Source organism: Centrocercus urophasianus, unplaced genomic scaffold (assembly GCF_019232065.1).
Source record: "Centrocercus urophasianus isolate 14NV4802_14NV808 unplaced genomic scaffold, USGS_Curo_1.0 seq_16, whole genome shotgun sequence".
NCBI classification, from domain to species: domain Eukaryota; kingdom Metazoa; phylum Chordata; class Aves; order Galliformes; family Phasianidae; genus Centrocercus; species Centrocercus urophasianus.
This window is the reverse complement of record NW_024884711.1, coordinates 29,882,832-29,903,790: the sequence shown is the minus strand read 5'-3', so window position 1 is coordinate 29,903,790 and position 20,959 is coordinate 29,882,832. Positions and strand designations below refer to the sequence as shown.

The following is a 20,959-nucleotide window of genomic DNA, read 5'->3' as shown; positions in this document are numbered from 1 at the left end:
TGTTGAACTGATTTACAAACCTGGGAATATTCTGCTTACCTTTCCAAGGCTCAAATAGGCAGCCATGTAACTGTGATTCTTTCAAGTTTGCATAGGCCAGTAAGATTAATGTGAAAAGATTAAAAAGAATGGGACTATAATATAGCAGCTCAGGTATTCCTACTATAAGCTAAAGAAAGTATTACTATCCCAAGTTCAGTGGACACTTGATTGTAGTTTCTGTTAATTTTCTCATGCTGGGAGTTGATTGCTTTTGATTTTTAACATCTTGACTACATAGCTCATATGCCAACATTAAATTGTAGATGTTAAAGTGGCTAAGTAACAGTTTAATACAATATCTATAAATTATGGGGTTTTGGAAAAAAATAACATTTGGGTCAGCTTCTTAGAATGGGAAATATCTTAAAAGAGACAATGTAAAACAAGGGAAGTAGAAGAAGCATTTTTGTGGCGTGTTTGTGTAGTAATTACTCTTTTGCCACTGATAATATATTTGCAATGTTTCTATCTTATTGAAGATCTTTGCCAGATGCAAAATGTAATCCTTACAGGGAGCTTATAAACTTTTTTTTCTGTATCAGTTTAAGTTGTGTGTGTTTCCCCAGAGACATGATCATGTTGGATTTATGCTATATAGAGATGGTACATTTTATGTTTCCTAATTTGATGCTTTTGTTCATATAGTAGGGTTTCAGTTTCAAATCCTTCTCCTCCTGATCAGCTTTCTATCTTATTTAGTAATTGCTGTTTTCTTGGGGATTATATTAATGCTTGCTCCTGAGACCTATTAGAAAATGAATTTACTTGCTCCTTGCTGCTTCTTCAGGCATCAAAACCCGGTGAATTTTCTTAATGTAAGCCTAAAAGCTTATGACAAGGGTAAGTGCAAGATCAGCTTTTCAGGCAGTTTCACTATGTGAGTGTGTACATATGTAAGTGGAGTACACTACAGTGAAAGCTGGATGGACACCCAACATTGAGCTGTTTCAACTGTAAAAATAAATTTGTTTTTAAACTCACAACCCAATTCAATTTTCCTTTTCCGTGATGACAATAGAATAAATATTATTTTTTTTGTTAACCTGGGGCTAGTCCAAATGTATATTATGCTAGTAATTTCCTAACAGTGCATGAAATTGATGCTTGGGCTATAAGTATTTCATGTAAATCTTTTCGGTTACAAGGTATGCACAAATAAATACAGAAAAAGAAATGCTGAGTTTATACTTATTTAGCAGATAGATTCAAGTATATTTTGAGGATAAAAAAGCAACGAAAAAGGCTTTCTTTTCACTTTTATTTTTCCCTGGGCTGCCTTCTCATCTTTTTAAGGTTAATTTTCTGTTTTTGTACGTGCATATTTATTTTTCCTCATCCTGTATACTCAAACCTGCAATAATAGACTCAGAGAAATCTCCCTGCTGACTATGTCTCATCTGTCTCTCTTTTGGGCAGAAGCTGCTATAGTTTAAGGGTTATGGTTCCATTAAGGAGCTTAATAATTAATTACATTTATTCCTGAGTAGGGACACACTACAATGCTAGATTTATCTCAGCTCATAATATTACATGTGCTCACTAAAGTATGATGTTGCTCTTTTCAGGTTCTGTATAAACAAAAACATGATGCTGAGAAAGGAACTTCAGATTATGCACATATGAAGGAACCTCCGGATATTAAGCATGCCATGGAAGTCAGTAAATACCAGAGTGATGTAAGTACTCCCCCACCTCACCGGTTGAACTCATCAAGTGAAATTAGTTTCACTTGTTTTGGATACCTACTAACTGATAGGAAATGGGCATGGAATGTTTTCATATTTCATTAATTGGAATTTTTTTACATTATACACTCTGAAGTATTTTGGGACATGATGTGTGTATAAGGTAAGCTATGAGTGATGTTATGTGATTTGTGATAAAGAGCACTGGAATGTGTTTTTTACCATTCCTTAATAGTCATTTTTATTGCTGTTAAGAGCTATGGATTCAAAGTAAAATTACAGAAAGAAGGATTACAGAATTTTTAAAATTAATCTATACTTGTACTTTAAAACAGTTTGCATGAACAGTGATGTAGCTTCGGTGTCTTACACTATCAACTTTTGGATGATTCAGTTAAGAGGAGGAAAGGGGGGTAATTTTTGCCCTGCTATTGCACATTTTTATGAACGTGAATTATTTTCTTCCTGTCTCATGAATACATACCCCAGTGAGTTCCAAAGAATAATTTCTGACTGATGTCACAAAATCAGAACCATAGAGTGGAGTTTGATACTTCATACTAGTTTATGCCACTGGCTGAAGTGTTTGTTATCATTTACTTAGTTAAATAATTTAAAATAAATTATTTGGCTATTTAGTGTTTGTTTTTTTAATTAATTAATTAATTTTTTTACTGCTGCTTGTTTATTTCTTGAATTGCTTTTGTTTTTTTACAATATAAGAGCCTAATAATACTATTTGTGTTTTTTATTAGCTGCAGTTCAGGTTTGATCTCACAATCCCTTATGCTGTGCTCTACTTACACAAAGACAACTTTGAAGAAAATGTATGTTAGTCTTAGTTTTTGTAAAAGATTATTGAAGAAAAAAGTAAAGTTTAAGAGAAAATTGTCTAGAACAGTGAAACCATTTCAAAGGGAGCACAAAGCCCTTATAAACAGCTTACACCTATTTACCTTTTAATTTGTGTTCTAGTTCTGTTCTGTTTAGATAACAAAGTCAAGTCAGGTAAGTAGATGATTTTACAACTCTCTTGTTTCTCAGACAAATGGGATGTTTCTTCGTTGCTAACAATATAGAAAATAAAGGTGTTCATTTTGAATTATCTTAAGTTTACCCTGTCTTCCATACTGACAGTGTAACAAACACTCAGGTTATACAGACTGAAAGTTAAATGTCAGTGTTAGATATATGTTCGTGTGTACAGAGTCTTGACAGCTGGCCGCTGATTAAAAGGCTGCTGGAAAACTTCAGGGAAGCATTATGTTTGCAGAATAACTTTTTTTTTCTGCTGGGAAATACTTGAGCTGGAACTCCCAGAAGAGATTTGCAACCTGCCTAGATTACAGAATTCCCTCTTCCTGTCAAGCTCTGACCGTCTCTGCTGTTGGAAGCATCAGGATGTCAGACTCAAAGAGGATACAAGCTGAGAATGTGAACTCTCTTCATCAGTTCACGTTTGTTTTTACCTAACTAGGAATGATTGCAGATTACTAGGGAAGGAAATCGTATTGGGAAGAGAGATGGAAATCATTCTCAGAGTAGGTGGTGAGACTAACAGGAATATGAGATGAGTTTTGGAGTCAAATTCATCATGGTCTGAGGATTAGTATGCTAGCACAAAACCTACTCCCCTTCTACAGCTGTACATCACCTGCTAACAGAGTTAAGGAGGGCAGGGTACAGATGTGGCAGTAAATGAAATTCAGTTGTTACATCTTCTTTCATCCTTAAAGCAAGCAAAAAAAGGAAATGGAGGCAAACACAGGAGGGAAGCATGTTTTGATAAATGAGAACTTCTAACAGCATATTAAAAATAATGAAAAAATACTGCAGAAGGTATTTTGTGCCTGAACAAACTTAAAAAAAAAATAAAAATCAAACAAAACCTCCAAATCTAACCAGTTAATTTCATCTGTCAGAGATTTCTGGTTGCTCATGGGGAGCTATAGTGCAATGGAGCTATTTCTGTATCACACATAAAAGAGCAAGTTTTGTAAGTTCAGTTATTGTTCATCAGACATACACAACTCCATTGGGTCATTATTTGAGCACCATGCTTAATGTAGGTTGTGGATTCTTTGCTTTGCAAGTAAAAGTTTTAATTCAGAGCCGTGTGTCTTTTTATCTTTAAGTCAGAGTAAGGAATAGCAAGTGTCCCAGATGTGGAGCATTTCTCTTTCAGAATGTAGACTATTTGTAGAATCACAGCTTTGAAAGTGCATTGTAAAAAGAAGGAAACTACTGGGGGAATAGAAGGACAAAGCTTTTTATCCACCACTCTGTACAGTATACCTATGGGAGCAGAATGCATGTTTACCTACAATGGTCTGCCAACTCAATTCAACCTTTACATGCAGGGTTTGCATCTAATAGGATTAGGATGTGTTTAAGACTATTTACTTAGGCTTAAAATAAGGCTGACATTTATACTCAACTCTGTGAAATGTGCAATTTCCTTTAAAAATTAAGACTGTGTTCAACTTACAATACATTTGTGCTGACATTTGGAAGCTGTCATGTGCTCTAGGCCTTCACACCACTTTGAATATCATTAAAATATTGTATGAGTGTGGGTTGATGCTGAATAATAGGGAAATACTATAAAATCTCCTGAACAATGTAATCATGTATAAAAAAAAGATTTTTCTCTTCATTCTTCCACTGAAGAAAATTGCTTTTAACAAAAGTGAGTTTTTTAATAATAGGGAATTGAAAAATAATTTAGATACTACACAATGCTTATATATACAATACTTTACAAAAGCATGTTTATCCACATTGGAGTACTTTTCTCTATAAATTATGTTTCTGTTTTTTGAAGTGAATATTAATGATGTGACTTTGGTGTGCAAAAGCATTTGGAGAAATGTAAATTAGGGCCTGTCTTAAGTCTGTGCTAGGCTGATGTCATTTGTCTCATCTGGAAGTTTCCAAACTTGAAACCAAAACTAGACTGTGGTCTGTAAAAAAGTGGTGGTCTGGTCACATAACTGAATTACATTACATGAGAATCAAATGGATGGAAGAAAAGAAGAAATTAAACACTGAAATAACGCGACAATTAGGTTTCTGAAGGAAAGAAAGCACTTGGTTTTGCACACAGCATTTGATGAAGATACAGATCCCATTTTTTTTTCTATTTTATGACCTGGTCCATCACTGAGTATTATGAATTTCAAAACAATGTTGTGTTTCTAGCTGTTTTCATGTTCTGTGTGGTTAAAATTCCACATATTTTCCTCATGCCGTTGCATTGTATGAAAGAAGTAAGTGCTGATCTCTTTTTACAAACAGCAGAATTGCAGTAGACTTATCTATGAACATTTAAAGACAGTTTGCAGATCTGAAGTTAGAGTGTTTGTATCTGTCCTCTTAGTTTTGATACCAAACAGTGATGCTTGACAGTTGAGCAAAGGTTTGATATTTATATATATATCTGTATGGTCTTTCCAGTCCAAATGATTTTGGTATCAGTACTTTTACTTTTCCATTAATCATCTAAATTTGAATATTTAAGTAGTCCATAGTATCTTAGGAGTGCATTTTTTCCATGTTCAAGATATTGTGCTGTCATAAACCATACATTTACATACTTTCTAATAAGACCAAATCAGCAGATTTCAAGTGTGCTTAAATAACATCCTCAACATACCAAGATGTTGGTGTTTGTTTTGATGTAGATTATACTAAATTCAAGCTTCTCTGGTTCTCTATTCAGCATCTGCATTAGAAAAATCACCTTTCCCTGACTAACTTTCTGCAGACAGTGATTGTCAACAGGTCCCTCTGGACCACTTCTGGTGCTGAAAATGATGTGTTTGCTCCTGATATAATTGGGACCAATCAATTTTCAAGCACATTACTGGAAAGGGTGACTGCATCAATCTGTAATGGACCATAAATGTGTTTGTCTTTCTATGTGAGCAGGGAAACAGTTTTCAACACTATTTAAATGGGGGATCAGAAAAGCTGTTGCCAATGACCATTGTCACCAGTTAGTCATTTTCTTAGTGTTGATGGACCCCAAAGTGCAGATGATAGAAAAGGGGGCAAAGACACGACTGTCAGACCATTACTAAGTGGACTCATATTTGTCTGAAAATGCTAATCAAGGACAAACTGTAAGAGACAAATTATTTTGCAGATAGTTGTACCCAACTTTTTCCTGACATCCATGTCTGTGAAGCTCAAGAAATCAAAATGTGTACAAATCCACTTGTGCACATTTTAATAATTTGTTAGATATAGATTGGAGTAGTTTTGGAATAGAGGAGGACAAAGTAGTGCAAGAAAAGTCTGAGTCCCTTAAACCTGGGTGTGCTTGGGTGACTGTGTAGTAGAAGTTTCCATTTGTTAATTGACAATTTGAGATTTTTTTGTAGTTTCGTTTGAAATGTGTTTACTGTGTAGCATTGTAGTACATCCCAATGACCTGGTACCATCATGAAAGGTGAAATCTCTCTTTATCCTCTGTGGGCCTCATGTCTTTTCATAAAGCTGGAGATTGGGCCCTGTTTATATTGGCCTGCTCATTGTATGGAAACTCTGAATATTTTTTTCAGCTTTGCAAAAACTACTGGCAGTTCAGAGTGTGTCTGGGGTTTAAAGATGGAAATGGCTTTTGTTCATTAGTTTTATGGATACTTTAAAAATACTCAGCAGTGTAACCACTTTAGTAATTTCAAATCAGGGGTAGAAAAACACTTTATATTTAGTTGATATTTGTATTTTTTTCCTTTTTGTCCTTTTTTTCCCTCTGGTCTTCTGTAATTCTTCATTTAGATCACTTGCTGCTGCTCCTTAGATGTCAGTGTCTGTTTCTTTTTCCTGTATAATGTCCTGTTGGAGCAGATGTTTCACAGACGTGTGTTCCTCACAAGAATGACCATTTCTTGAGTCTCCAGTGATGTCTTTTGGTAGAGCTTGAGCACCGCTTTGAAGAGAAGATTGAGTGAGGGCTCCGTGCAATGCCTGGAAGTGCTAGTCAGGGTCTGAGCCCTGAGCTCTTGTTGAGGGGCTGAACAAAATCTGGAGAAAAGACCTTCCATGTGCGTTTCTGCTCTTTCCTTTCCGGGTGCTTTCCCTTATTTATTCTTTACTTGACCAGGCTACTTTTTCTCTTCTCTACCTTCCACCTTCTTGGTGCCTGTGTGTGCATGCACTGTGCTGGTGGCTTTGCCCTTTCTACATCTCTTCCCCTGCTCTCACAGAATAGCTTTCCCTTTTGCTGTTCTATTGTAGCACCATAAAAAAAATCACTGGATGGAACAGAATAGCAGCTGTGTAATAGAGGCCAGCACACTGTCCCAATGGGAAAGGGTCAGCATCCAGGGACTGAGGTTATTCAGGAAATGGGAAACATATTTTTTCTTTCTTTGGCCTACCTCTGACAAACTACTGTTCTGCTGCATAACATTTTTATTCTCACTGGAGTATGACAAGCTGCAGAATGGAGCAAATATATATTGCAGACATTTGTAAAATGTTAGATGACTTTCCCTGAGACATAAGTAATAGGTACACTGGTTTAGGTGCAGGAAGAATAATAATTCACATGCAGGGAGCTATAGCAATTGGCCTTGCATCTAATATAATTGAAAATGGAGAAAAACAAAGGACTGTAACTGTCTTATTTCTTCCTCCCCTTTTCCCCCTGAAATTAACCACAATCTATTATTTCATGTACTGCATGATCATGTCATTTGGAAGCAGTAACTGACCACATTTCCTCAACTTTATCACTGCTGTTCTCAATTCTCTGTTGTTAAATTCACTCCATTCCTAATTTCTATTTTGAGCACATATGCTGGTCTTTAATTTGCAATTTACATGGATGATAGGGTGCTATTCACAAACCTGTTTCAGCTGCTTCTGTGGTTTTCACCTCACCTCATGTGGTCATTAGGATGAACAGCATATAATTAACTAAATTCATGTAAAGCCCTGAATTGCAAATGCATCTCGTTTCTTAAAAATAAATAAAGAAAAGAAACTGGAGCCTTGATTTTATTTTATTGATAGGTGGGCTATTTTCATGCAACTTATTTGTTTATTTATGTTATCATTGATTGCACTAGTGTGTCAATCACTGTAAGTTAAAAAATCATAAAATCTATTTGTGGGCAAACAGCCAACAGTTTGATGTCTATTTAGGTTGTCTACTTAGTTGAGGCCATATGGTTGCAATATTACTTTCCTGTTGCCTATAAAATATATGCCAAAAGTAAGGTTTTTTTTTTCATTGTTCTTGGGTGGTTTTTTTTGTTTTTTTTTAATTTTTACATGACATTTCTACAGATTTGTCACTTGGTGCTGCTCTTGATGATTGCTAGACTTATAGGTGAATTTGTTGCGTTGTGGCTATACTAAAACTGTTCACTGGAAACAGGAGGTGGATATACTGGTTATAGTACATAAAGCTTCAACTGAGTGAACCTTTCAGGACTTTCTTCACAGTAAGGATGATGGAGTCGCTCAAGGATGTTGTGGATTATCCTTCTCTGGAGATAATCAATCTGGATGCCTACCTGTGCAACCTGGGCTTGGACTCCATGATCTCTGGAGATCCCTTCCAGCCCCTGCAATTCTGTGACTTTTTAATGGTGAAATACAACTTTGAGAGGTCAGTTACCACTGTTAAACAGTACAAAAAGAAAATATACACCTGTTCAGTAGAACAGGAATTATTTTTATACTTAATATCTCATGTGGACTTTATGACCTCTGACTTTTGCATGGAACTTCAACTTGACAGACACTTTTGAATACCAGAGATGATATTCTTAATCATTCAGAATAATTCAGTGAGACAGCTCTTGGAAATTGACTTGGATTGACACACGCTATAAAACAAGGGAGAGGAAAAAATCTATGGGCTGGAGTTAGGAAAAGGATAGTTTGTGGTCTGTGAGCTTTGGAGCACCTCTGAGATCTAGACTGCTTCTGCAATTGCTTTGCTAAATAGTGAGTGCTTGGATTCTCCTATCTGTGGTTTCTGGCCAGTCTTCTGAGCCCATTCATTATTGTAGTGACTTCTGCACAAATAGAAAGATCCAGTCTTGTGTGCTGCACATGCTGGAACACTCAGCCTTCTTGTTCCCATGATTGTGTAAAGTAGAGGATAAGTGGAGTTGCAGGGAATAACAGCGTGCTGTGGTGGGGTTGTGTCATTTAATTACAGCCCAGCCTCATGACTGGCTGTTACTGAGAGGGCGGTTCACCGTGGTACAGTTACAGGCTCTCATCAGTGTGGCTGCAATCTGCTAGGCTACATATCCTGGAGGCATTCATTTATATTAAAAGAGAAGCGTACAGCGCAGAAAAAAAAAAACCCCAAACAAAAAACTGTCCTCTTGCAATTCCCCTGAAATTTAATGATAAAACCTAATATTTGGGTCTTTTCAGCACTTTCATTTTCTACTATGCTTCCAAGTGAAACCATTTTTCATTTTAATATGGTATTTTATGCTTCTGAATTTCTTTCTCAGCCTGTTATCCTGTGTGTAGGTCTTACTAAATAAACTCTGTCAAGCAGGCCTGTGTTGGCATAAATTAGGCGGAGTTTCACTGAATTTGACTGCTGAGCTGATAGGTCATTCAAAGATGATTTATAAACTTGAAACTTTTTTTGTTTGTTTTAATCAAAACTGTTTCTTCTTCTGTTTTTTTGTTTTGTTTTGTTTTTCTTGACAGGTGTCATATAAGAGGGATGTGCAAGATACTCACAGATACACTGAAGTGCTGAACAGGCCAGACATAAAGATGGCAACAGAGATAACAAAGATAATAAGCGATGTATGTGCTTCTGATAGTCTATTTGTACTTTTTCAGACATTATTATTCCAATTTCAGTCAAATCATTCAGAATGCTTCTGAAATTCTCATATTTCCAAGCAAGAGCAGAAAACATGCCACTCCAAATCTGATAGGAAGCATTGGAAGGGGGGAAATAACTTGCCTGGAATGTTACGAAGTTGTGGATTGCTTGCTTTGATGTTGACATCCTGACGTTTACAACTGGTGACTAAAGACAATGTTACATTTAGTGAAGTTGGTTTTGTTTCAGTTTCATTCATTCTAAAAATTAGATATCTGCTGTCATGTTGGGGAGCCTAGTTGGGGAGAGGTGCACCTTCCAGTACCTTTTTCCTCCTCTTACTCTCTCTAGCAGTGGCAGGGACATGCAGCTCCCATTGTCCTTAGGAGAGACTGTGTTGGCAAGCAGCACCCTCCTCCATGCAGCTCCCATCCCTGAGCTCTGCGCTCAAATTCTTGTTCCTTCCACTGTGACATCTGCTAGTGGATTGGACAAGGAGCAGAAGCAGTTATGTGTGATGCTATTTAACTTGTTATTATAGACTATATGAAAGCATATAAACTCTATAAATATATATGTGTGTATCTATATAATGTTTATATATATATAATGTATATATAAAACAATATGTATACATTATATATACATAAAAATTCTGAACCAAGACTTTAAACAGTTGCTATTAGTTTTATGTGAGGCTGATCAGGCATCTCTTTTGGAGAGTTGTAACTTATGAAAGTACAGCTTTAAGACAGATGAGATTCATTCACCTTTGAATACAGCATTTTCTGAAAACTAAAACCTCTTAGTAAGTCTTATGTTCAATGCCCAGTTACAAATTGCTGTAAAATCCCTGTTTTGCTTAGAGTAGCTTTGGATCTTTTCCTTTTCTCTGTTGTTAAGATGACTCCTTGATGATTCACAGAGCCTGAGTAATGTAAGGAACCTATTTTAGGCAATAGCAATTTAGTTTGTTATATTTCAAAGCACCTACTGTGAATTTATCTCTACTATTTTCTAATGCATTTTGAAAAAACAAAACAAAACAGCAATTTACATAGGCAGTCATTCAGCTGGAAAGATCAGATAACACCAACACTGTGGGACTAATTCCTCCCTGTTACACCAGTGCAACCTTACTGACATCCAGTGAGATTGCAGTGGTAAAACTGAGAGTGGAATTTGACCTGTATTTCAAAAAAGCTGCCCCTCAGCCTAGTTTTGTTTCAAGGCTATTTTCAGCTGCTACAAATAATCTGTGTAAACTGCAGACCATGCCTTAAGAAGTGCTGAACCACTGTAACTCATTCTGCCCTGATTGGGAGCAGTGGGAGAAGTGCATTTCTCAGGCTTAACTCATGCATTTCGTTAAAGTTGAATTTTATGAATGCTGTGCATTGTGTTTTACAATAAATAAATGTTATGTTTTTAATGAGGTGAAGCATGAGAAGAGCTGTTTTTCTGAACTGACTAGAGTATTACTTAGGTTTAAAGCTTACATTTCTTTAAAAAAAAAAAGTGTCCAAACAATGTAATAGTGATTCATATTCATTTTCTTGATTTGTTTAAGGCTGAGTACAAGAAAGGAAGGGGAGAGATGAACAAGGAACCCGCTGTACTTGGAAGACCAGATTTTGAACATGCTAAAGGAGTTTCTAAACTTCTAAGCCAAGTAAGATTTTCTGTCATTTTACAATGACTTCATTCAGATATCTCATTCCTAGTAATTCAAGAAAATATTTAGATTTTTAGATGATTATCTCTAATTGCATGAAGATTATGTTCTCAAACCCTTTTCATATGGTATTGCAATGGCTGGTAAATTTAAGACTCCTAGGAAGCAGAATATACATTTTAATGCAAAAATGCAATGAATTTTGACTCTTACAACTCTTCTTTGGTGGAAGTGGTGTATATTTATACGTATTATCTAGGGTTTCTAAAATATTAACTGTATGTAATTTAGTGGCAAATATTGCTACTCACTCAGTTTGAATAGAACTTTACTCTGTGATTAATCCCACTGAAGTAACTGTGGTCTTTTGTGTAACCTCTTGCTAATGTGAGTAATGGGATCTGAATTTGGCCTGACATGTAAACCGCCTGCCTTTCCTCCCCCTGAAACTGAAGCTTTTATGTACTACTTTCTGTTATATATTAACCTCAAAAAAAAAAAAAAAAAAAAAAAAAAAAAAAAAAAGAAAAATGGAGAAGTCATTTTTATCCAAAACTGAAAAAAAGCTGGAACATAAATATTCTCTTTTCCTCTTGCGGCTCTTCTACTACTACAGATCAACTTCACATTATGAGAAGAAGCTGACCTGCTTTTTATTTTTAATTTAAATTTTAACAGTACCTTGCATAATCCTTGCTAATAACCCTGCCAGGCTACACTCAGTGCTGTTTTAAACCAAGGAACAAATTCTACCCTCCTGTGTGAGGAGGATTACCCCCTTTGATTGGAGAAGGCCATGTCAGTCTTCCCACAGATAGGAATAAAAGCAAACAACCTGAGTGGACTAGAACAGTCTGCAGATCAGCGTTGTATAACAGCTCCTTATGATTTGGCAAGATGGCGAAAGTCTTTAGAACTAGAATAAAATGAGAATAATATGTCATAGAGAACAAGCTGCAGAACAGTGTAGTGTCTGTCTACAAGGGACTGAGCTTCTTTTGATGCCAACAGACATTGCCCTTAGATATCTATTGCATGACTTCTTGTTTCACTGAATGATCATTAACTTTCAAGTGGTCTTTTGTTTTTGGTATCATGCAAACTGGGAAGTCAACCTGCGCTTTCTAGGAAGAGCCAGTGCTGTGCTGTCCAGAATTTGGTGTCCCTTCTAGGGAAGGCAGGTGCTTGTCTTGGCAGTTTTTTAAAAGAGTTCATCTCCAAATTTAGCGTGTGACATCTGTTATTTCCACCTAATGGCAGGCCACACATTCCATTACAACTTGTTTCAGAATGTAGTGGGGTTGCAGCTGCCTATTGTCACAAAGGGAACCATTGCAGGTCCCTTTCCAATAGCTCTGCTATCTCACTATGCTTGGTACCAGAGTTTTTAATCAGCAATAGAAATAACAAAAAAAACCCCACCTTGATTCTGGTTTCCTGAAGGCTAGTGCTGTGCCAGTTGCATCACATTCTTAATGAATGTGTGTTTTATCTCATTTCTGATAGAAGTGCATTTTCTCCTGGACACTGAATGCTGTTCCTGCCAAAGAAGTAGCTTTATCATACGATCTCTTCACATCCAGGGACAGGGATGGCACCACTTATAGTTGAGATTCTTCTGCAGGAGGAATTATTTGGTGACAATTTTAACTTGTGCAGAGGGTGTGTCAAGAAGAGGAGAGAGCAGTTGATACCATGAGCTTGCAGTTTGTTTGTAAAAATAATTCTTATTTGTCTTAGTGGTCAAACACAGAGACAGGGCCTGGATCCCAGTTTTGGCATCTTTTCATCTTTTGTCCTCCCCTCAGTCTTATATTGATGGAGTAGTTCAGCTGGAAGGGACTTTCTAATCAACTATCCGATGAGGCTGCTTTCAATATGTGAGATAGGCCACATACTATTAAAAATGTGGCTGGACATGTATAAAAATGATTGGGCTTCAGCCTGACACTCTGCTGCCATCCATCTGTGTAGTGTAGCATGGAAGCTGTAAGTATTAAGCTGCTTCCAGCAGCAGAGAGGTGCATTCAGCAATTCCCCACCTCCTCTGAAGGAAAGGCAGTGACCATGAGTTGTCTAATGTTTTTATATATTGTTTGAATCATTATAACACTTAGACACACTGGTTGTAAATCAAAGCATCCTGCATAACCACAGAAAAATTATGATGACCCCTGTGTCCAAGAAGCAGGGTGATGGGTCAGGATGAAGAATGCACCTGTGCTGTAGGAGAGGAAGTGCACTAAATGTATGTCAGCTTCGTCAGTCCTCTTTATGTAGGGATCATGAAACAGGCTTGTAACAATTATAAGATTTTAAAATAGTGAAGTTAATGATCTCTTTATTGTCTCCAGACTTTCTGGGTTTTAGGGTTTTAATTTCCTTCTCAGCAAATAGGAGCTCTAGAAACTTTTTGTGTAGAAAGTTGATAATCTCCCTTAATAGCACAAATCTATAAGCTATGACATGCAGAAAAATATTAGTTATTTGACCCTCACAGTAAATTAGCAAAGTTGACTATTTTGATGGATGTAATAGGAAGAAAAGATGATAACATGTTTTAATGTGATGCATATGGGTAGGTAATTTAGGGAGTATAGAGAACAGGAGCATGAAGAGGTCAGGCAGTGTGGGTGTAACAAAGGGAGAAAGCAATCAATGCAATGAGGAAGGCAAAGTGAAGAAAACCGTGTTAATGTTTGGCTGGTACTCAAGGCTGTACCAAATCAGTGTACTTTCTCTTTCTCTTTAAAAACAAACAAACAAAAAATGAAACCAAACAACCCAAGTCTTGATAACAGCAGCAGCCTAGGACTAGAATATTTACCCTCAGCATAATGTAACTTCTTTCTGTTGATTTGAAACCAAATTTGAAACAGAAGCTGTGTTAGTCTTTGTGAAAACATGAAGCTTGTCAGTTTGCTGAATGTACATAGCACAGTTTGGGTTGTTTTTTTGCGTTTCTTTTTAAATCAAACTCTTCCTTATATCTTCTTTATGTCATCTCATCACTTGATGAGATTTTTCAAAGAGCTGCTGATATGAAGCTTTCCCCTTGTTGCTTAATATTGGTTTTATGATAATTTGGAATATTCATATTTATATTCTTTCTGGTGCATTGTTTCAAGGATGAAAGTGTTAGAGGTAGATTTTTCTTTTCCCCCATGATAAATTTTCTCTGAGATTATCAGTGGACTAGGATTTTCTGTTTTTCTTTGCATTAAGTTCTGCTAAAGATTTTAGCCACCACTATTTTAATTCAGCTCTTTATTTACATCACATTTCCTTCAATATCTATGTCCTTTACAAGTTTTTTATTTTTTTAAAATACGCTTTCATATGGTCATGAGGAAATGCTTTAGCTGCAAGTGTCTGCTTCATCCTGGGATCCCAGTGATTGAATGATTCAATTTTTTGTAGTTTCTTTGTAAATCTGAACAGTGGGTGATGTCACCCACTTCTGAAACTGAACACTCCCTGTGTGAACAGCTTTGAACTACAGATTTTGATTTAGGAATGTTGCTGCAAAACTTCAAAAGATACTGTTCTGTCCAGCTGCAGTTCTGACTTTTATAGGCTTTGTGCAAGGCCAATGAGAAGTTTGTTTATCCAGGCTTTATTTAATTCCAGTTGGGCTCTTCAGGCATGTTGTTGTGCTGAAAGCCTGCAAAATCTGTTCATTCTTTAGCAGTGATTAGAAAGCAGCTTCCACACATTTCTTTTAAATTAACCCCTGCTAAAAAAAAAAAAAAGAAAAAAAAAGAAACAAGCTCAAGGCTTTAATTAAGGTGATCAGTAAGCAACTATTGTTTTAAACCCTCATTAAAGTAAACTTTTGCTTAATGATGAAATTTGTAGATAAGGTTCCACAAACAACTGTCATTTCTACTCCCACATTTTTATTTGCTGTTTTACCAGGTTACGAAGTTGGTCAGAACCCCCCTATAGATGTTTTAGAAATCACTGACAAAGTGTTTTTCTTCCTTCTTTTCAATTGGAACCCTTTCCTCAGGCATGTTTTTTCCCTCTAAACTGCATTCATAACTTTCTCCTGTTCAAAATGAAGCTAAAACACCATGCATGCTGCTGCTTCCCTCGCACTTACTCATCGTTTCTCTCTCCTCCCTCTCCCTTCTCCCACGTCTCCCCCGCCCCATGAATTCTTTCAAAAGGAAGAGGGAAATAAGAAAATGCCAATTTAAAAGAAAAAAAAAAAAAGAAAAAAAAAAAAGAATGGAATGTGTGTCTGTAGCTTTCAATGAGATGAATCCCCTATGACAAGTCAGGGTTAAATTACTGCTGGAAGTGCTCTTGAGATACTGTCAGGGTCATCTGATATTATTGTGCTGCCTCCATTTTGTCCCAGAGCGACATGTGCGGTGGTATTGGAGAGGGGAGCAAAGGTAATAAGCAGTGCAGCCAGACAAGGCAGCAGGACTGGGAGGTACTGGAACAGCCTTCACTGATAGAAGCACACTGTGGCTGGATGGGTTGGCATTCTCCTTACATTAGGGAGCCTTCTGCGCATTGGCACCAAGATACATGGTCTAGGGTGCATTGGCTATCCCTCCTTCTTTCTGTAGCAATGATATGATCTGATGTGACACAAGGATTCATTGCTGATATCTCGAGATTGATGTGTGTTGTTAAAATATATATTTATATTAGAAGAATGACATGAAATAGTTGCAGCTGGAAGAGTGCAGGCCAGATGTGAGGAGAGGTCCATTTGGCACTGTGTTTTTCACACTTAACAAGTGTACCAAGGACCACGTTGTGCATTTAGGCCACATGCACAGTATGAGGCTGTTTGCTGACTGGGGCAAAAACAGCCTTAGATAATGGGTGGTTTAACTCTTGGGCACAATGTCCTTATTATGTGTATGGGGTAAAAGGGAGTTGTGCTCATCGTACTGACTTGATCCCTGTTTTCAGAGGCTTTCTGAGTCAGATATTCTAGCACTGTCTGATTTTTATTAGGAGGTGAGTTCTGGATACACCACTGAAAAGAGAAAAAGCACTCCAATTTAGTCCTTTGGTTCATATACAGAGTATGGATTTGCCTTTGACAAAGGCAGGATCTTTATATTCAGATATTTGCTTTTGCAATTGATCCGAAGCCAAGGCAAATATTGAACAATGTAAACCAGATGAATCTACCAGAAAGCCATAGATATTCCTTTCTAGAGGTAGTGTGAAAGATTATGAATGAAGTTCATCCTGCTTTCAGGTAAAGTTTCTCTTTGAAAGCTAAAATGTTTTAGAATTTCCTTTCTTTTCACAAATGAATGTAAGTATTGGAATTACAATGTGTTCTTGAACAGATAGGCTAATATCTGTTTGGCAGGTTTTGTTTTGGTTTCTTGTTATCCTGATTAATGAAATATCAGGCACTGTGGCTAAATGGAATGAAAATACATTAAGCTAAACCACGTTGAGACTTTTTTGAGTGAAGGAAGAGTTGAAAAGGAAACAGAAAATTTTAGCCACAACTAAAGCTGAGAAAAAAGTAATTTTTGAAGGAGATTGTTTAAGGTGGTTTAGCCTCTTTATCAGATATTCATGTGGGAATGGAGAAAAAGGGAATAAGGAAAGAGCTACATAAGCAGAGCGTGGCAAATTATAATAGATGTTGCATAGCCTCAAATATCAAATGTCAGACTAACATTCATGAAAGCAGCATAATTCAGAGCCAACTTTTTATCCTCCATTGTACCCAGCTGTTAGAAAGCAGGAAAGCATGTGTGCAAGCTCCAGATGTTTGATGAACATGCACAACAAGGGAGGAAAATGACTGTTTGCTCAATTTCATTTTTTTCTGACTGTAAATTCATTTTTTCTAAACGTTTTGTGTAATTGTTGTATTTTATTTACTGCCATTTTTTTGCTGCCATTACCTCAATGGTTATACACTGCTCATCTCCCCTTCCATGTCTTATCGTTCCCCATTTTCCTTTTAACAAAAAGTGAAGAGAGTGAGAGTGGTACCAAGCAGTCATTTGATTATGCTTTCTAACACCGTAACGAGGTGGGCATTCTCCCTAGAAAGGACTGTATTACAGACAGATTCCTGGGGCTCTTGCAAGAAGTTTTGGACAGAATGTGGAAAGTTGAAATCGGGGCTCTGGTGACAAGTTGGCATACTGCTGGTGATACATATACCTGGTGGTGGGAAGGTAGTCAAGTGGGAAGTTTGATTCTGACTTCCTACATTTTGTTTTCAGCAGGTTGAAAAATTTGCAACAAATGATTTATTTCACAAGTGTAACAATTTCTTATAACTTTTATGTTAAGAATTCATTTTTGATGTTAATTATAAATTGAATGATTCTCGGTAATTACATTACTATTGCTAGTCAAGCAGTTCTGGTTTATTTGATTATCCAGGACATATGGTTTCTTTTCTCTTTCCCTTTGTAAATCCTTCAGCACCAATGATCACAAATGACAATCTTTTTAATTTTTTTTTTTTTTTAAATTTCAGTAAAACTCAGATATATGAAACTTACTTGAAACTAGCACGGGTCAGTTAGAGGTATGGCTACACTGAACTTCTTTAAATATCTTGAGTATTTAAGGATTGATGGACAAGGCAATTGTGTTTAATAATTCTTTGTCTTGTTTAAGTACTACATGTTATTATCAAACACTTTTATTTTTTCTTTTCTCGGTGGAAGGTGAAATACAAAGAGCAGTTCAAAAAAGAAATGAAGAGCCACCAGTACAATCCTCTTGACAGTGCTTCCTTCAAGCAAGCACAGATTGCATCGACCTTGGCAAGTGATGTAAGTGAATTTGCTTTGTATTTTGCGTATGTTTACATCCTGCAAAATCTACCTTTTGTTCTCAAGCAGAAGTTTCCATTTTACAAGTTACTAATGTGAACTTAAGTTTCTTCTGTCAAATGTGTCTGTATAGTAGATACAGCATATTATCTGTTTGTTCCTCTGTTTCTTACAAAACCCTTCTCCAAGTCTCTGCAGAGTTTTTAATGGGATTCAGCTCATTTTATTCAGTTGATTTCATGTTTCACTCTAAGCTAATGTACTCAGTTCCATTGTATTGAGGAAAGGCGAACACCGGTGTAGAGGGAAAACCATCTGACCAGTCTTCAGAAGGAGAAAATTACCATCTTCTTGCCAGAGGGTGTAAGAGGGAGTTAGCGAGTCACTTAGATGTGCACGTCTCTCTCTTAGGATTTCATTGTATCCGTTGATCTTCTGATCTTTATTTAGAATAACTATTTTTAAGATTCTGTATGAGTGCTGCTGCTGAAGTCAGATTGGAGAAAACATCTTTATCAAGATATAATGGTAACAGGATGATATATTTAACAGTGTGTTCAATGCTGAGAATGTGAGCTCTTCTTTGAGGGCATGATCCCCTAAAGCCTAAAGACAGCCTTTACTTCTTTAGCACGTTGTTTCCAAAGTGTGGGGCACCACTCAAAGGAAACAGGAGAGGCTGCCTTTAGAAAGGGTTCAAAAGAATAATTGTTTCCAAAATTTAAATGTTTCGTAAAAAAAAAAAAAAAAAAAATTGTTAGAGTACTTATTATCATAAAATATATGTAAATTCAGTATTGTTGATTTGAAAGTTGTCTACTCAGCGAAGAGCATGATATATGTGTGAAGGTGACTGAAGGTATTGGCTTGAGAGTTTTATTGTCTAAGACAGCTAAACTGGATATTGTTCTTCCTGTAAAGATGGGTGTCCACCTATCAAAAGTATGGAAAATCTTACTATAGGCTGACAGGATGTTATCTTCTGCTACTTCATTAAGTGATTAACTTTCACCATAGATGATTATATTTCTTATCTTTGCTGAAAAAAATATGTATTAAATAAAATATCCTGGAGCATTGCCCTTTATTTGTTGTATGTAGATTTTTGTAATTTGGGCAGTTAGTATAATATTTGAATCGGGAGAGAGAAAACAATATGCAGCAACACTGACAATTAATAAACAAAAAAAGCACTGAAGAAAATGCACAGTTTATAACTTTTCTGCAGAATTGTTTTGAATAAACAACAATAATTCTTATGTAGTCTGAAACATCATGCAAAGCATGATTTTGTGATTTTATTTTATTTTATTTTATTTTTAGAAAAAGTTTTGAGTAGTTCCCAAGTGGAATGAATCCATTATTGATTTTTTTCTTAGTTCCCAAAATAGTAGTAAACGAGCACCATCTAGTGTCTGACATGGATTGCTCAGGCAAGTGCTTAATGCCTTATGTTTCTGGACAGACTCACTGCAGTTTTAGCTGTTAATTATGTTGTTAATCTTTATTTTACCTAACCTGAATTCTTTCTGCAGGTGAATTACAAGAAAGATTACAAGGAAAGTCTGCACGATCCAGCCTCTGATCTACCAAATCTGCTGTATTTAAACCATGCTTTGAATATCAGCAAAATGCACAGTGATGTAAGTTGCCTTTAAAATGATGATCTGAAAAAAAAAAAAAAAAAAAAAAAAGTATATGTATATATAAAGGAATCTGGTATTTGTAAAATACATATTTTTTTTTGCCACTAGCATCATGATTTCATATATAATGATTTGTAGTGTTGTAACCGTAGTAGCTGAGGGATGTAAGTAAAGAAAGAACTTTTATGGAGAGAGACTCTTTTATAAAAACAACTAGAATACTGGTTAAGAATCACACAGACTTCTGTTACTTGAGTATTTCTTCTTACATGTCTAAAATCTTCCACATTTTTTCTTTGTTGATCTAAGATATTTCTTTCAGTGCAAATCTTATCTTGTCTAAGATCTTAACATTGCCTTCATCTGCAGCTGGCATTACAGAATTGGCCATTATGTTAGTTTTATATTTGGAGCTTTGCCATAAGCAGCCATAAGTGTTAGCTTCCTCAGAGCTTCTCTGTTTAAGCCTTTTTTTTTTTTCCTCCTAAAGGTCTGAAGCTTCCTACACTGGATCTAGTAATAAACACAAAACTCCATCCTGCTATATAACAAGGCAGTGCCCCTCTGTGGGGCTGGTGCTGGGATATAGATGGTGTGGTTGAAATAGAATCACAGAATCATAGAACAGCTTGAGTATGAAGAGAGCTTAAAGACCATCTAATTCCAACCCCCTGCCATGGGCAGGTTTACCACCTATAGATCAGGCTGCCCAGGGCACCATCCAACCTGGCCTTGAACATCTTCAGGGATAAGGTTCCCACAACTTCTCTGGGCAGCCTGTGTCAGGGCTTCACCACCCTCCAAGTAAAGAATTTACTCCTAACATTTAACCTAAATCTGCTCTCTTTCAATGTAAAGCCATCCCCCCTTGTCCTATCACTACATTTCCTGATAAGTACTCCCTCTCCAACTTTCCTGTAGGCCCTGTTTAGGTACTAGAAGGCCACAGTGAGGCATCCGCAGACCTTCTCTTCTCCATGCTGAAGAACCCCATCTCCATTATAGGGGGCTCCAGACTTCTGATCATCTTAGTGGCCCTCCTCTGGACCCACTCGAATAGCTCCATGTCTTTCTTGTGCGGGGGGCCCCAGGCTCAAATGCAGTGCTCCAAATGGGGTCTCATGAGATAGGGAGGAGGAAGACGCAGGAAACTCATGACCTCTGTGCAGTGCTGAAGCTTCTCTTCCACTCCAAGAGCACCTGGGCTACATGTGTAGTGCTTGGAGTGCTGATAAGCTGCATTTGTCTTTTTCATTCCAGAAACAACAGCACTTCTGTAGAGATGGGTGAGTGGGTGGTGTTGGGAA

The 20,959-nt window shown here is 36.7% G+C and overlaps 1 protein-coding gene across 7 annotated transcripts in view; it reads left to right on the top strand.

The window, feature by feature from the left end:
• The window catches only part of NEBL (nebulette), a 240,161-nt gene that overhangs the window by 166,113 nt on the left and 53,089 nt on the right, over nucleotides 1-20,959 (top strand). For 6 of the 7 annotated variants that reach the window (XR_006168529.1, XM_042817110.1, XM_042817106.1 and 3 more), the window contains 5 exons: nucleotides 1,608-1,718; nucleotides 9,423-9,524; nucleotides 11,117-11,218; nucleotides 17,899-18,006; nucleotides 19,542-19,649. The exons of the other annotated variant lie outside the window; for it this stretch is intronic. Coding sequence is in view for 5 of the 6 variants with exons in the window: in XM_042817110.1 (XP_042673044.1) it covers nucleotides 1,608-1,718; nucleotides 9,423-9,524; nucleotides 11,117-11,218; nucleotides 17,899-18,006; nucleotides 19,542-19,649 (531 nt within the window). In the remaining variant the exon portion in view is untranslated. The remainder of the gene's footprint in view (nucleotides 1-1,607; nucleotides 1,719-9,422; nucleotides 9,525-11,116; nucleotides 11,219-17,898; nucleotides 18,007-19,541; nucleotides 19,650-20,959) is intronic. 7 annotated transcript variants of the gene reach the window in all.